Here is a 17,668-nt window from a genome sequence, read left to right as displayed (position 1 = left end):
GACATTCTGGTAATGATTATAGAGTTGCTACGCTTTCTAAATCGTACCTAACTGCTAAAGGAATCACCATGCAAAATTTGAAATCGATAGGACAATTCTAACATGCCTAAATTAACGAAAAAAGCTATCCGTTACGGACGGACGGACCTACCCTAATTATAGAAAAGCTTCGCTTTTGAAAAGAAATGCTTGTATAAAATCAGCTGTTTTAATTTTCATATAAATCTACCTTACTCAATGACTCAGCAACTTTGAAACGTATGAACGAATGTCATATAAGCTTTTATGAATATTTGTAAGTAAATAAAGATTTAATCAAGTAGTACATTTAACTATAATCCTTTAATAATCAATTTATTGTAATGTTAATAAAAGACTTGAAGCAAAACCGGATTATCATATAAGCCAGCGAATGATTTCCAACTTTCTCAAACTCTTATACTTTCACTATATGGAGTTGTTATTGCTTGGATCTTACACCAGATTATTATGTGCTCTAATAAAGGGAAATTTGTAGCTGGCTAAAATAATGTTTCCCCCATCCACACTTTCCCCTTCTACTAGATGAACAAACTGACAAATAACTGATGTTATCGTATGATGTAAGAAAATAACTTTCGATAGAGATTAATTCAATGGTTGAAAGTTTAAACAAACCAATCAATATTATTAAAGTATCCTGAGTACTCAACGAATATAACTAATTTTATTTTAATATACAAAATAAATTTTTGTAAAAAAGAATAGTTGTTGGTCATTGTGATGATTAGATGACTAGACTGTTTTCTTCTTTCCCCCACTAGCGAAGTAAAATGGTCACACACTCGCACATAGACATACACACACACACACACACACACACACACACACGCACATAGACATACACACACACACACACTCGCACATAGACATACACACACACACACACACATACTAAGTGAAAATGTATCTAGTGTATATAAAACCATGGCTAAAACCATGTTAAGAAAAATTTCAACCCCTCTAGCAATTTTTGTAATATTTTTACATGTAAGTTTTAGTTATAAAATGATAAAATGGTGTTATTTTGTCAGTTGTGATTTATGAGATGATAAGTGTAGTGAAAAATTAAATTATAAAATCGTTGGTGCCGTTTTATAGATTATTTCGTTTGATAGTAACATTAATGAAACAGCTATGTCAAATAAATAAATGACAGCAAAAGAATAAATTTGTCAAAAACACACAACCACTTTTTACCAACACAGTGAATGTTCCTTTGCTTGTTGTAGAAGTGGCAGTACCCTAAGTCGTACATTCGATAATAGCAAAACTACTCTAACTACTTTCAAAGACCCAATTAAGAGTTGGCACCAGGTCATTGGGATGGGGACATGCAGTCATTTAACCCTTTTCCTCTAGTGTTTTTCTCTAATGGGTAAATAATAATTTCCTTGCTTTTGACGTTTTTGTAATATCAGGTTGCTTTCTGTGATGAATTAGAAACTGAACCAATAGATGAAGATATAGAAGAAGATGACCCAATAGTTGAAGATTTAACTAAAGTTGATCTCTCCCAACTTAAGATCGTTTCGAGGTAAAATTTTTTATAAGGAACAGCGTTTATATTATTAGGATGATTCCTGTAACATTTTATGTATACGAATTAGAACGCACAGCATCCGTAGGCCTTTTTAAAACATGTTGAATTAAAAAAACTTTTACTCCAATTTTTATAAAACATAATTAACCTATTTAATTTATTTTATGAATAATGATTCCTAATAACAAAATGTACAATAATATAAGCAAAGGCTCTCGATAGTTATTTCTTAACAAGGATGACAACATCCATAAAAGCGATGCTCTGAAACGTTAGGACAAACGAACATTAACACTTGTATTGTGTCAGAACTGAATAATCAGAATATAAATGTAGAAAAGTTGAAAGAAAAACAAAATTATAAGTAAATCTGCTAAGTAAATACAGAATATTGTTTAAGGACATACTTACATTTTTAGGACTTGATTATAGAGTTGCTTTGCTTATAACAATGTACTTTGTTGTCCTGGGAAACAGTATTCCAAAAATCAGACCAATTGGATAATTTCATCACATAAAAATTTAAAAAGTTAAAAAGCAACATGTTTAAAATGGACGTACAGACTTTCCGGTAACATTTATAGAGTGGCCTCTCTTTCTAACTCGTACTTAACTCCTAAAGGAACCATCATGCAAAGTTTGTAATCGATAGGACAATTCTAACATGCCTAAATTAACGAAAAGACCTATCCGTTACGTATGGAAGTACGGACGGACGTATGCACCGACCCTAATTATAGAAAAGCTTTGCTTTTAAAAATGTGAAATTGTTAAACAATATCTTGTATTTACGCAATCTTAAAAAAACTTTAATTATTTTTAGAGAGATAGAACCAAGCCAAGTTCTAGGATTCGAATGTGAACATCTGAAAGACGAAGTTTTGGTTTACAGGTAAAATTTTGTATTTATTTATATTGGCGCTGAATTTACAACTAGCGGCTTTTTATTCGAAGAAGCAGAGTGGGGCCAGAAAACAAGTTTTAAAAAAATCCAAGACTTAAATTTGAAAAAAAGGACTAGTCAGTAGATATTAAGATCTTAAGTTTCAGACAAAAAAACTTACAACTTGCCATGGTATCTTTCTTTAATGTTTGGCAGGACAAAATTAATTATGAAAATTTCTTATTCTCAATGCATGATCTTTTTTGTGTTAATTTTTAACTCAAGGATTTAAATGTAAAAAAAAGTTTTAGGGACTTATTATAATTATAATTATTCTTGTTTTATTTTTAGTTATGAAGCTCTGACCGCCTCTGGAAAGAGAGTTGAAATGCATTTGGGAGACAGAAAGTTGATTCCAGCAAAAAAAACAATCCATAATATTACGTGAGTATTTTCCAGGGCTCGGCAGCCACGCATCAGCCGCGACTTCAAAGTTAAACTCGTTTGAATGCTTTAATTTTTTATGTCGGGTTTAGACTTCCAGCTGAATTTTAAAATTGTAAATGGTTGATTTCCCTAAGGCTTAAATGTGGCTGACGTGCGGCTGCCAAGCCTTGACATTCACAAATATCTAATAGAAAGTGATCAGTGAAGAGAGATTTTAGCTTTACGGTACAATATGCAAGACACTTAAGATATGTGCAAAATATTGTGTAAAAGTTTGACAAAAAACTTCGTACGATAATTATTTTCAAGAATATTAATATGGTGAAAAATTTTGAAAAACGCATTATACATAAAATCTATATATCATCAAAAATATTTCAGAATATTATATTGTTGTTAGAGTAAAAATAATTAAAAATAGCTAATTGATTGATCCCCCGAAAGCTAAGTTTATATCTAATTATTATATTAATAGCTTGTTTATTTTACTTGAATTAAATGAAAAAATAACCGCCCTATCGCACCAAAATATGGCCTGATTTTACATTTACTGTGTTCTTGTTGGTAAAATTGACTGATTATGGATCTAGATGTAATATATTTATTACTAAACTTTATATGTATATGGTATATTCTAGGAATGCATATTACCCTGGAGAAGTGCACTATATATCTGTGGTGCCGTATCTGGAATGTTTAGATATGGATCATACAATTTTAGTTGATGAAGTTAAGGTAATCTGCGTTTGAAGCTATTCTTTAGTGATACACAGGGTTCGAATCATAGCCCAAGCTGCATCATGACTAAAGCAGTTTTACATACTGCTGCTATGTTAGAAGGGAATGCCAACAAGCGCAACTCAATACTAAGCTCAGTTAGGAATACAAGTCAAAAGTCGTGTAATCAAAGGGTTGGTTGTCTCAAACAATTGGAATATTGGTGCCTACTATTAAGTTCTGATCCTATGTTGTTATCAACCTTTCTCATAGGGTATTTAGCTGGTAGTAAGAATTGGAACTAGGTCATTAACATTCACATAAAGCCTGGCTTAGAAATGGAGACTCGACAAAGTGGCTGAAAATGAGCCGTGTGGCGTCATAAAAGGGAGAGATGAGAGGAGAAGTGGGAAAGGAAACCCCTTAAAATGAGATGGATTTATTAACGTCACACGGCTAATTTTTCAGCCACTTTGTCCATTCTCATATATATATATATATATATATATTTTGGTATTTAAAAAAATGTAATTTAATGTTTGTTTTAGGGTAGAATAGACCCACCATCTGAAGAAGAATATAATTTTGAAAATCTAGAAGAAAATTTTCGTAAGTTTTTTTGATTTTCCCTTTTTTATGCTACCAGCGGTTTCGCCACTTGACTCTTTTACCTCCTCCAAAATATTTTTTAAAAAAAGGAAAACCTCGTATGGAAGGGAACATTAAATTGTAAATTACGCCGGTTCCTAAAGTTTCATAACCACGTTATATTATTCGTTAGCTAAAAAAGTTTAGGGTACCTCTATTAAATTTTCATAAGTTTGTTGAAAAATTGTAGTGTGAGGACCTTTAACCCAATAATTTAATATACAGATTGCTAATTATGTGTAACATCACATGGAATACTTTACATTTCGGGTGTCGCAATCCCTCACTGACCTTTCCCTTCTCCAATTAGCCTAAAACCTTATTTGTTTCAGAAGCTTTACCCAAGGGAAAAATGCAATTTATTCCCCTGTAAATAGGTATAGAAGTTTCTCAGTTTCTCACTTATTTTTATAAAATAATATAAGATATTAGACAATATAATTTTTAGATGGGGAAACTGGACATCCAGACGATGTCGATAGAATCATTTTTGGTGGACAGGTAACATTTTTTCTCAGAAATATTTTTAATAAGAAGAGTTTGCCAGTAAAATTTTCACCAAAAAACAACCTTCCATCTTAAATATCAGAAGAGAAAACACATAAAAAGTCTGATGTACTCTAGAGTATTACAGACAAACTGACAGAATAAGCATATAGAGTAGATACTGTTTGTTTTTTAAAAATCTTTTTAAAAAATCAGCCATCTTTCTATCTTTACTAGCATATGATTAAATCAAATTCGTCCTACAGAAATTAAATGACAGCCAGAGTATTACCGACTGACTGACGGACTAAGTGAATTTTATACTGCATGACCTGTGATTGAAAGGCCGTCTTTCTTGAATATCAGCTAAAATAATATTTTCCCATACTGACTGACTAAAAACTGATACTAAAAAAAACTTCAATATTGATATCTAATTTTAGTTAAAAGATGGATTTTTTATTGAAGCTGGAAGCGTAGATGCTGAAACTTTTAGTGACACCCTTTATTTTGAAATTAATCATAATTGGACGGGTTTATTAGGTAAATATATTTTAGTGACACCCTCTGTTTTGAAATAAATCATAATAAGACGGGTTTATTAGGTAAATATATTTTAGTGGCACCCTCTATTTTGAAATTAATCATAATTGGACGGGTTTATTAGGTAAATATATTTTAGTAGCACCCTCTATTTGTAAATTATTAATGGTTGGACGGGTTTATTAGGTTATCATTTTAAGTGACACCTTCTATTTACAAATTATTAATGGTTGGATGGACGGGTTTATTTTGTATATATGTATATAAATATAAGTGACACCTTTTATTTATAATTTAATAGTGATTGGACAGGTTTATTTGATAAATATATTTTAATGACACTTGCTATTTTGTTATAGTAGGGGGAAGTCCTTGACCCAAAACAGAAATTTAGACAAAGTTCGTGCAATCAAAAGGCTGGTTGTCTAAAGGGCGTTTGTCCATATGTTATCTAATTTTCTAAGGGTGCTGGTGTATTCAAAACCCTGGTAACAATTATAATCTAAATTAATTTTTATTGTTCTATTTTTTAGTGGAAGCAATACCCCAATTATATCAGAAAGGTTTAACAAAGCATAGAAAGGCCTACGGAATTCAAACCTGTTTATCTATTGATACTAAACCTAAGGTATTGAATTTATCCATTTATATTTACACATTAGTGTTGGCAAAATAGATATATTATTACTTGAATGTTGCACCAGATGTTCTTGTACTCAGATAAGTTAATTCTCGCAGCTGGTTAAACCTCACAACACCTTAAGCCCATCCCAACCAAAAAAAACATCAAAAAAAGTTTGATATTTATTTACAGACAGAAGAGTTTGACCAAACAGCTGTTTGGGTTGAAAACGAAGAAACCAAAAGTATGGGAGGCATTGTCAATGATGGCAGAGAGGGAACTCAACAGGTAAGAAATAGATAATACTTAATATACATAGATAGATTTCACTGATTTTAGAAACAATTAAACATCTACAAGCTAAGACAGACAGACTAGTCAAATACGCAGGACAAGTCGGGCTCTTTGTTAATGTCAAGAAGACTGAAATTATGAATATACCTACAAACCCTGATCAAACTATAACAATAAATGGTGAACAATTGAAACAAAGCAACAAATTCACCTATTTGGGGAATGTTATCAGCAGTGAAAATGGCTCAAAAGCTGATATTAAAACCAGGATTGATAAGGCTAGGGTTGCTTTCAACAGTCTACACAACGTTTGGAATTCAAAGAAACTTGCTCTGAAAACAAAAATCAGACTTTACAACAATAATGTGAAATCAGACCAAGTGCAATAGTATTGAAGCAGAAGTGAAATTTAAAAGACTAAGGTGGCTAGGACATGTGCTTAGAATGGAACAAAATAGGTTTCCAAAAAAGTGCTTAAAATGGAACCCCACCACTGGTAAACGTAAACGGGGACAACCAAAAATGACCTGGAGGCGGAGCACTGAAAAGGACCTCTTTAATTTGGAATTAACATGGGGAGAAGCTGAAGCACTTGCCAAAAAAAGGAATTCATGGAGGAGCAGGGTGGCCGTATTCTCGTGACTCCACAGTCCAAAAGAGAGACGCGCCTGAACTGAACTGAATACATAGATAGATAGATAGATAGACAGAAATATGATAAGATAGGTAGATAAAAAGAGAGACAGACATACGGTCAGATAGGTAAAAAGGTACACCGACAAACCTCCTAAAGAGACAAACGTCATAATGGACATCTCTTAAGTAAAACATCCTAAAAATATTTAAATCTTAATTTAAAAAAAAAAGATTCTTTCAAAAGTTAGGGCAAAATATACTAACACAATGGAAAAATGTAAAAATATAGATTTTTAAATATAGATAAAGTAATTTTCTTTTAGATGCAATGCATGCCTTTGTATACGATCCTATTGGCTCTTGGTAATCCCACAGTTAATTGGATAAGGTAAGCTGTTACATTGATTTATGAGGAGCTTTAATGCTTATATAAAAGATGCCTGTAAGTTTGCCTGTTTGTATTAAAGAGCCCGCGACAGTGGCTCAACATGTAGCGCATCCGCTCGTCGTCGGGAAGGTGATAGGTTCGAATCTCGGTCCGACACTGCGTCAAAACTTAAGCCGTTAAAAATGGTTCAGATGCGCGACATAAATAGTTAGAGTAGAAGAAAAGCCCTAGCCCAAAACAGGCGCAACTAATTACCATGCAAAGTTAGGACTACTCAGACAAAGGCCGTGCAATAAAAGAGTTGGTTGTCTGGGGGTGTTGAATCAACACTGTTGATACCCTAGGCGATTGAGCGCGTTACACTGCAATTTAAAACGCAGAGTATGTTCAAAGGTGACATGGAGAGGACTTGAACCCGAAGTGTCACCACGCCCCTAGAGTCAATAATCTTGCCAACCACTGAACCGATTTGGTTCTCCTTTACAGTGTATCTTCTCTAACTATTTAAGGAGATAGTACCACCACCTTCCACCCTCTCACAAATTGTTGTCATTTGTCTTTTTAAATCTAAAATTTAATATGGGAGATAGACTTACAACCACCCACCCCCCCTCCTCCCACTTTCACCCAACATGTGCCCCTAGAGCCACGATATTGCAAACCAATAAACCAAATTAGTTCTTAGGAAATATTCTCAGTATGGTTTTTGCCAATCAATAGCTTTAGGGTGGTTTTATGCTATCTTTCTTTCTCTTATGGGAAAGAAATTTGACATTGACCATAAAAAAAACAATAATTCCTTAATTCCTAATGCGTTTAAAAACGTCTAGAACATTAAAAACATAAATTGTGGTGCAAACAAATATAACATTTTTTATCTATAGTTTGGATATTGAAGGAGCAGAGTTTGCTGTTTTGAAGACAATTCCTTGGGATAAAGTTGACATTGAGGTAAGTTTCTTTAGGTCATTAATCATACAATAACAAGATCACTTGCAATCATAACACACAACGAAAAGTAAAAGGGATTAAATAATAGCTAAATGTAAACAATGTTTTTTTTCAGTCTTTAACAGTAGAAACACACATGCTTGGAACAGTTTTTCCTGGTGATAGGTTAGTATTTTTGACATCATTAAATTAATAATCTACCATCCCAAGTGATTGTATTCATAGGTTTTTTTCAGTACTAGCTTTCAAGTTGGCTACTCCCCATCCCTTCTCTTTAAAATTAAGGAAGGAGTAGTAATTTTTATGCTTAACACCTGCGGGGGCACTAACCCTGTAGGGTTACCTTGTACCCAATATACCCTAATCTAACCTGATCTGAGGTAAATAACAAATAAACAACTACCACCCCCCTCCCTCCTTTTTTTTCAATTTAATTTTAGAAAAGACGGTGTGGGGGAGGGGTGGGTTCAGTGCTGTAGAGGGTACTTTGTGTTATACCAGCTTAAATAATTTCAAATCCTATACTATTCAATGATTCCAGTGAGGGAAGAAATACTGGACAGTAATTGTATCCTCGCCCAAAAAGTTTATAAACAAGTTCTGGCATTCATTGGTATAAAAACTTATTATAAGTAATATGTAGAATTTATTCTATCTATCAAAAGTAAAATTTCGCTAGTTTTTGGTGGAAGGTTAAGATGTGGATTAATTAAACCTATTTAGATTTGAGTGTCCCTTATATATCCTTATGTCAACATTTCTTTCCACGAGTATAAACTTTATACTTATATTTACAGGCAAGAGTTTTTGGAATACATGGAAAGCGTTGGATATAGACATATTAAAGATGCTCATATGGGAACTAATAAATTAAGACAGGTTAGTTACATTATTATTTACTAGATGGAGTTACTATAGTTAGATATAGATATATTAAAGATGCTCATATGGGAACTAATAAATTAAGACAGGTTAGTTACATTATTATTTGCTAGTTGGAGTTACTATAGTTGGATATAGACATATTAAAGATGTTCATATGGGAACTAATAAATTAAGACAGGTTAGTTACAATATTATTTACTAGATGGGGTTACTATAGTTAGATATAGATATATTAAAGATGCTCATATGGGAACTAATAAATTAATACAGGTTAATTACATTATCATTTACTAGATGGGGTTACTATAGTTGGATATAGACATATTAAAGATGTTCATATGGGAACTAATAAATTAAGATAGGTTAGTTACAATATTATTTACTAGATGGAGTTACTATAGTTGGATATAGACATATTAAAGATGCATATATGGGCTAATAACTTAAGACAGGTTAGTTACAATATTATTTACTTGATGGAGATACTATATTGACAGTTTTCCGCGGATAGTATATTTAAAAATTCTAAAATTTATTCCTGTTTTGTTGCCCCTGATTCTTATTTCATTATTCGTGCAAAATTCTCTACAATACGATACAATATATACTGTTTAGTATGGATCATATTTAATTTTAGGAGTTAGGAACCATTGATGACCTTTTTGTACGTAAAGATGTGCCACTAGCAGAAGAAAGAAGAAAGTTAACTAAAGATGAACTGTGATATTTATATGTATATTGTACTTTTGTCATATGTTATTGCTTATTTTTTATATTTATTGTTAAATTTTCAATGTAATCTTAATTCATTGTACGTGTACTCATAAATTTACCTAAATACGTTAATGTAAATAAAGGTTAAAAAAATAGAACGTTCTTTTATTTGGAAATTTGCGTACATTACCTCGATATGGAACAATATATTTACGACCGCTGTCATACCCAGAGCTTGACATAATGCATTTCTTTTGCTACAACACTTATAAAATAGATACAACAGTAAGGTGACCAAGTACTTTGTTTAGAAGTCCTAACAATCTATGACAATGTATGAATCAGTGTGGCCACATTTCCTCATGAGTAGAATTCTTAATTTTTTGTGTTGTTTAGACTCAAATATCATTCTATACCTATATGAGCGACTACTTCTTCTATTTTTTACCTTATGAAATATTTTTGACAGATTTTTTTTATAAAACGGCTTGCTTTATTACATTAAGATCCATGACAGATCTGTATAAAAAATATACGTCTATAAATGAGCTCGAGTCTTCCAAAAATCCATTATAAACTCTCATTGAATTAAATTTCTATTCATAAAATAGAAAATTTAGATTTAGTAAATCAATGAAAACTTAGTTTTAAAATAATTTGATACTAGCGACGCGTCCGTAATGTTTGTGTAATTTGAAACAAAAAAATACTAGGATCCTAAATATTTTAAAGAAAGAGAGACAAAATTATAAATACGTTTTTAAATAAAAATAATTAAATTTTAAAAAGACGGAAGGAAAAGGAAGTGAGAGAGAGGGACATTTAATCTTTTAAAAATGATGAAAAAACGAAACTAACTATGTGTAGTAACTTTTTTTTGTAGTTGGGTTGATATTCAGGATTGGACAATGAAGAAAAAGATTAATATTCAGGAATAGGACAATGGAAGAAAAAGATTAATATTTAGAGATAGGCCAATGGAAGAAAAAGATTAATATTCAATCTAGCCAATAGCGGGATAATTTTAAAACGCCGCCTCAAGTTTAACATGCTTTAGACATACAATTGGACTTTATCATAACATTTGATCCAAATGTGGTATCCTAAAATGCAAGGACGTCCAAGCTTTTTTTTTTTTTTGGGGGGGGGGGAATTAGGAGTTTCAATGGTTTTAGTAGGGTAAACTAATGAATTCTTTGAAATTTCAAGTGGGGGGGTTTGCACCCCCTTGGACGTGTATGTTGATTAGCATAAGTTTTTTTGTTGATTGCTAAAAATCTACAATTTACAAAACACCTTTACTTACCTTTTCCTATGTGTAAAAGCGTCGTATTGGTCCTGAGCTTGCATTTATCACTATTATTATTGTTATTTCATATCAAACATTGACAATGGTATCTCAATAAATATAGCAATCTAGAAAGTCTAACTGATGATTCATTCAAATGATACGAGCGACGAAATAATATTCTAAAAGCTAACTGCAGAAATTTTTTGTATGTTTTATCATATGCTTCACAATATACGATGGAAGAATTTTGCAGTTATAATATCGAAATTCTTTTTTTAAATCAAGAAACCTGTACGTGATTTTCAACTGTCCTTGAGGGGCAACACGTAGTAAAATTTACGACCCTAAACACTATTTATTTCGCTTGTTGGCTATACCTTATTCCTGAGAAATTATACACTCGATATATTTTACCTAAGAAAAGCTTTATCCTAAAAATTAGGAAAACTTCCCTTCCTAACAAAATATCGACACTGTAACCAATAATATGGCCGGAATATTACTCCACTGTTATCTTATTGGCTGATTTATAGACTATGTATTTAGAATTTATCTAGTGAAGTCTGCAGTGTACAATTACCATAATATTCTAAATGCAATTTGAGTGATAAAATGTCTGTTAAACATGCTCTAGTCATAGAGAGACTGAGCTAATAAAATCAGAGCCCTATGATACTAGGGGACCTGCCGCTAGATTACAAATGGCTGGATTAAAAAAATATTAACAATTTAATTGAGGTATAATGTCTATATATTTTATTCTTATTTACATAAACTGATAATATTATTACACTGGTAGGTAAAACTAGTTCTTTACACTAACTTACATTTTAAAATAATATATAATAATCAGGAATAAAGTAAGTAAAACCTAGATTTTAGTAAGGATAATATTAAGTTTTGTACCAGAAATAATTACACAAGGTAGTAGAAAAAACCTTTCCTACAATAATGCGAGTCTAAAAATTATTCCAATAAGATTTTTTAGGTATTTATATCTGCATAAAGATTAAATAAAAGATATTGAATTAATTTACTGAATAAACTAATTCTTTTTATAGCCAGATCGCTTTGTGCTTTGGAAACTTTTTTTTGGTACGAGTCTTTTTTTCAAAAATGGTTATCTAAAAGTGAAGTAGGTGCTAGAAAAGAAAAATTTAGTGATGTAAATATTGAATAAAATTTTTAAATTGTCTAAAAATCAGGATCTACTTCCCTTATTCCTATTCATATTTATATTAGTATTACTTTTCCAGTATCACTTCTAAACCAATTAAAATCTGCTAGATTAAAACCGGCTGTTAGCCATACTGAAAAATTATGCATAGCATCGTATTACAGACAATTTTCCAAAAATATTAAATCAAAATCAAATCCAAATGTCTTAGACCGCGTGGCCGAAAGCCTAGGTTAAATCTTATAATCTTTCATTTTGATATCCGCGGAAAGCTGACTATAATACGATGCGATAAATAACCATATTCAAGACAGGAAATAATACTAAAAATCAATGAGAATAGAAATCATTGGCAGAAACTTCAATTATCTCATTTTACAGCCAAGGTACCTGGTCTAAGCGAAAGATGGTGTAACACTTATTTTTAAGGAGCCGGCTTCGAGAGCCAGTTAGCTCCGAAAAGTGAAAATAGGGTGTAGTAGGTATAGTAAACTTTATTTAATATATTACAATTCATTTTCAACATATAATTGATACAATTAAGAAATATTTTTTTTCAATTTTGTGTTGATACCTAACTTTCTCCTAAGCCCTTATCAATTTCCATATTACTGCCTGTCTCAAATATGAAGAAGCACATAGGTCTGAAATATAATCAAGACTTGAAATAGAACAATTAAGGACACTACAGCAGGCTTATTAATATATTTACATGTAAATTTTAGAAAGTTTTCCTTAGGATATGTTTTTAAAGAAATGTAAAAATTGACACCAATTTGATTTTTACAAAATTAATTTCAAAACAAGATTTAGTAGGTAAATTAAATAGAAATACAGAACCCCTCGCCGTTCGCTAGTTTTCCTCCCAAATTGTATAGGTAACTTCTTTTTGTTCCATCTCAAATTTTTCTAGATTAAATTACAACCAATGTGAAGCAATATATAGCAACTTAAAACTAACTCTGCAAATTAAAACTTCTACCACACGAGAATTATTTTAAGTTTAAGTCATCTTTTTCTCTATCATCCGGCTCTTAACTAGGGACAGGGGTAAATATTCATAAAATAATATAATAACAGAACAGACAAAATGATTTTAATTAATAATGTCCTTCTACTTTCCTTATTTATCCATAATTGATTAGTATCCCAAATTATCTTCAGTGTGGCCACAACCAAAAAAATACTGATACTGAAGAAAAAATAGGAAATACTGAAAATACTGAAGCCTAAAATAAGAAAAAATACTGAAAATACTGAAGAAAAAAAAGGAAATACTGAAAATACTGAATCCTAAAATAAGAAAAAATACTGAAATACTGAACAAAAAAATACAAATACTGAATAAGTATTTTTAGTAGCGAAGCTACTCTATAATTCACTTTGTCCGTCTGTCCGTCAGTCAGTCCGTCACGCTATGGGGGAAATGGGATTTACTCAGCTCCTATAAAAGATAGAATGCTGAATTTTTTTGACAACATTCCCATTATTAAGGAGCACAATTGACTATAAAACATCATTTGCGGTCGGACCGATTTTTAGCAGGTTTTCAGGCTATTTTTATATTTTTCACATTTTTCTCCATATCTTCAGTGTTTATGTTCCGATTTTCAAAACTTTTTCAGTTCCAGATATCAAAATTAAATTTCTTGTCGTTTAAAGAAGCAATCATGAAGGCCAGACTGCCTTTTTAGTAGGTTTTAGGCTCTTTTTATATTTTTCACATTTTTCTCCATATCTTCAGTGTGTGGTCCGATTTTCAAAATTTTTTCAGTTATAGATATCAAAATTAAATTTCCCGTCTTTTAAAGAAGACAACCATGACGGCCAGGCTGCCTTTTCAGCAGGTTTTAGGCTGTTTTTTTTATATTTTTAACATTTTTCTCCATATCTTCAGTGTTTACAGTCCGATTTTCAAAATTTTTTCAGTTGTAGATATCAAAATTAAATTTCCCGTCTTTAAAGGAAATAACCATGACGGCCAGACTGCCTTTTTGGCAGGTTTTAGGCTATTTATAAATATATTTAACACTTTTTTTCCATATCTTCAGTGTATATGGTCCGATTTTCCAAATTTTATGGACTTAAAAATTAATTTTTTTGTTGTTTTAAGAAAACAACCATGGCGGCCAGACTGCTTTTTATCAGGTTTTTGGCTATTTTTATATGTTTTACATATTTCCCAAGATCTTTGTTTATTTTGATCCAATTTTCAAACTTTTATGGGATATCAGTATCAAAATAATTTTTCCCATTGTTATGAGCATCTTTAATATAATTTACTTTGACCATGGTCATCATACAAAATAAAACAAGGTTTCATATTTATTTTATCCAATAAATCTATTCTTGATTTGTTGGGCCGGATACTTTTTTGGCCGGATACCGGATACCGGATATCCGGCTGATTTCAAACTCCGGATATCCGGTGACCGGCCGGATATCCGGTGACCGGCCGGATATCCGGCTAACGCCGGATATCCGGCAAATATCCGGATATCCGGCCAAATTACCGGATATCCGGCCGGATAACCGGCCAAATTACCAGATACTAAAGTAGCAAAAAAAAAATTCTTCAGAAATCTTTTATAAATTTACATAAAGTTAAACTTGTTCAGAAAAAATGTTCTTCTAGCTTCAATAATAAGAAAATTATAGCCATTTAAAATTTTAAAAAGCAGAGATTTTTGGTGTAAAGTATAGAAAATTATAGAGCCGGATATCCGGCCGGATAGTTTCAATATCCGGTATCCGGCCGGATATTGAAAATGGCCGGATATCCGGCCGGATATCCGGCCACACCGGATATCCGGCCCAACCCTAGTAAAAACCATTTAAATCTACCTATGGATGTTGTCATCTTTGTTTTTATATGATTCCTCATTTCAAAATTTCATATATCATACCTTTACCTAAAATATCTAAAAAGAAGGAAAGACAACAACCATAATTAATAATTATTATTATGCTAATTATGGTTGTTGTCTAATTAAATTAGTATTCTATTATTACCATAAAAAAGCAAAATTAATGTACAAAGTTATAGGGTAATTCAAAGGAAAGTAAAGTGAGGCGCGAAGCGCCGAAAAAAATCTGATATCAACTACTTAAATAAACATCTTATTTATGCAAATTTTTTTGGAAGGGGGGGGGGCGTAATGACATAAGCTCTTAAACCGTGAGCAAAATGGTCTAAATATTGAGCTAGACCCTTCAAACTTGGTATATAAGTCTAGTCCTATAGGTATTACATCTAAATGGCAAAAAAATCCAAAAATTTTTATTTTTAGGTTAGGTTAGGTAAGAAAAACCCTGCGGAAATGGGGTTTTTAGGCTTTTTTGGTCTATTTTGATGTGGAAACTTGCCTTAAATTGTTTCGATACATCAAATTAAAGTTTTTTTAGTCAGTTAACCCAAATTCAGAGCTAGAATTAGCATAAGAATAATCTGAAACTAGCCCCAGCGGGCTAGGTGGGTGGCCCGCAGGGAGCTAAGTGCATTTTCCCCAATATATATGATGTGATACATCAAATGATATGTTTTTTAGGTCAAAGAACTCAAATTCAGAGCTAAAATAAGCATTAGAATAATCTGAAGCTAACCCCAGCGGGCTAGCTGGGTTGCCCACAGGGCTTAAGTGCATTTTACCTAAGCTAACCTAGAAACTTACATTTATTATTTTTTTAGGTTTTTTTTCTAGAATAAACTGTCCATTCATGAGGACCTTATTTCAGATGATCCAGCAAGTCGAAGACCGACCCCAGCGGGCTAGGTGGGTGGCCTGCAGGGGTCAAGTGCATTTTCCCCAATATCTATGTTGTGATAAATCCAATTATATGTTTTTTAGGTCAAAGAACTCAAATTCAGAGCTGAAATAAGCATTAGACTAATCTGAAGCTAACCCCAGCGGGCTAGATAGGTAGCCCACAGGGCTTAAGTGCATTTTACCTAACCTAACCTAGAAACTTACATTTAATATTTTTTATTAGGTTTTTTTTTCAAATAAACTGTCCATTCATGAGGACCTTATTTCAGATGATCCAGCAAGTCGAAGACCGACCCCAGCGGGCTAGGTGGGTGTCCCTCAGGGGTTAAATGCATTTTTTTAAAAGTATATGTTGTCATACATCCAACTATAGGTTTTTAAGGTCAAGAAACTCAAATTTACAGCTAATAAAAGCATCAGACTAATCTGAAGCTAGCCCCAGCGGTCTAGGTGGGTTGCCTGCAAGTCTTAAGTGCATTTTACCTAACCTAACCTAGAACCTTACTTGTTTCTTTATGGTTTTTTTCTGGAATAAACTGTGTCTATTTATTAGAACATTAAGATTTAAGACCCCAGCAGGCTAGGTGCGTGGCCCGCAGGGGTTAAGTGCATTTTTAGTTGTCATACATAAAATTATAGTTTTTTTAGGTCCAGAAATTCAAAGGGGTAGTTTCACGAAATGCATTTGAACTTAATTTAGTGAACTGCATATTTTTTCCTGGTTAATTGGTTAAACTACATTTATATGGCATATATTTGAAAGAATTTCAATTTTGATAGTACAATGTTAGCAGTGGAAGAATTTAATATGCTAATAGGATACAATTTTTTAATTTAATGTATACCACATACCACAAAAAAAACTAGCATCAGGTTGCGTTGTGTTTTTTTTAGCTCCAAATTGACTTTAAAAACCTATAGTTTGATGTATAACAACACATAATTTGGAAAATTTACCCCTGCAGGCCACCCACCTAATCCGCAGGGGTTAGCCTTAGGTCAGTCTAATGCTTAAAATAGCTCTGAATTTGAGTTTCTTGACATAAAAAACCTATAATTTGATGTATGACAACACATACTTTAGAAAAAATGCACTACACCCCTGTGGGCCACCCACCTAGCCCGCTGGGGTCGGTTCCCAACTTGCTGGATTATTTAAAATAATGTCCTCATTAATAGACACATTTTATTCAAGGAAAAAACCAAAAAGAATAAGTAAGTTTCTAGGTTAGGTTAGGTAAAATGCACATAAGCCCTGTAGAAAATCTACCTAGCCCGCAGGGGTTAGCTTCAGGTAAGTCTTATGCCAATTTTAGCTCTGAATTTGAGTTTCTTGACCTTAAAAACCTTTATTTTGATATATAACAAGATCTATATTGGAAATAATGCATTTAACCCCTGCGGGCCACCAACCTAGCCCGCTGGGGCTAGTTTCAGATTATTCTTATGCTAATTCTAGCTCTGAATTTGGGTTAACTGACTAAAAAAACTTTAATTTGATGTATCGAAACATATATATTGGGAAAAATGCACTTAACCCCTGCGGGCCACCCACCTAGCCCGCTGGGGTCGGTCCCCGACTTGCTGGATCATCTTAAATAAAGTCTTCATTAATAGACACAGTTTATTCAAGAAAA

At 32.4% G+C, this 17,668-nt stretch overlaps 1 protein-coding gene across 1 annotated transcript; it reads left to right on the top strand.

Moving 5' to 3' along the window:
- The first annotated feature begins 915 nt into the window (after window positions 1-915).
- On the top strand, window positions 916-9,954 carry LOC145329546 (uncharacterized). The gene is made up of 15 exons (XM_080173819.1): window positions 916-1,029; window positions 1,461-1,576; window positions 2,406-2,474; window positions 2,817-2,909; window positions 3,551-3,647; window positions 4,178-4,238; window positions 4,726-4,778; window positions 5,207-5,306; window positions 5,840-5,934; window positions 6,121-6,216; window positions 7,182-7,246; window positions 8,131-8,197; window positions 8,313-8,362; window positions 8,995-9,076; window positions 9,720-9,954. Exons 1-15 carry the CDS (start codon window positions 967-969, stop codon window positions 9,804-9,806), a joined length of 1,194 nt encoding a protein of 397 aa, XP_080029945.1. The 5' UTR covers window positions 916-966; the 3' UTR covers window positions 9,807-9,954.
- The last annotated feature ends 7,714 nt before the right edge of the window (window positions 9,955-17,668 follow it).

Source organism: Acartia tonsa, chromosome 10, assembly GCF_053477335.1.
Source record: "Acartia tonsa isolate MP-2025a chromosome 10, ASM5347733v1, whole genome shotgun sequence".
NCBI classification, from domain to species: domain Eukaryota; kingdom Metazoa; phylum Arthropoda; class Copepoda; order Calanoida; family Acartiidae; genus Acartia; species Acartia tonsa.
This window is presented reverse-complemented; position numbering and strand designations above follow the sequence as displayed.

Coding starts and splice junctions, on each gene's coding strand:
- LOC145329546 (XM_080173819.1), top strand. CDS start 967: ATGGCTAAAACCATGTTAAGAAAAATTTCAACCCCTCTAGCAATTTTT. Junction 5,935..6,120: donor CTATTGATACTAAACCTAAG/GTATTGAATTTA, acceptor ATTTATTTACAG/ACAGAAGAGTTTGACCAAAC. Junction 8,363..8,994: donor ACAGTTTTTCCTGGTGATAG/GTTAGTATTTTT, acceptor TTATATTTACAG/GCAAGAGTTTTTGGAATACA.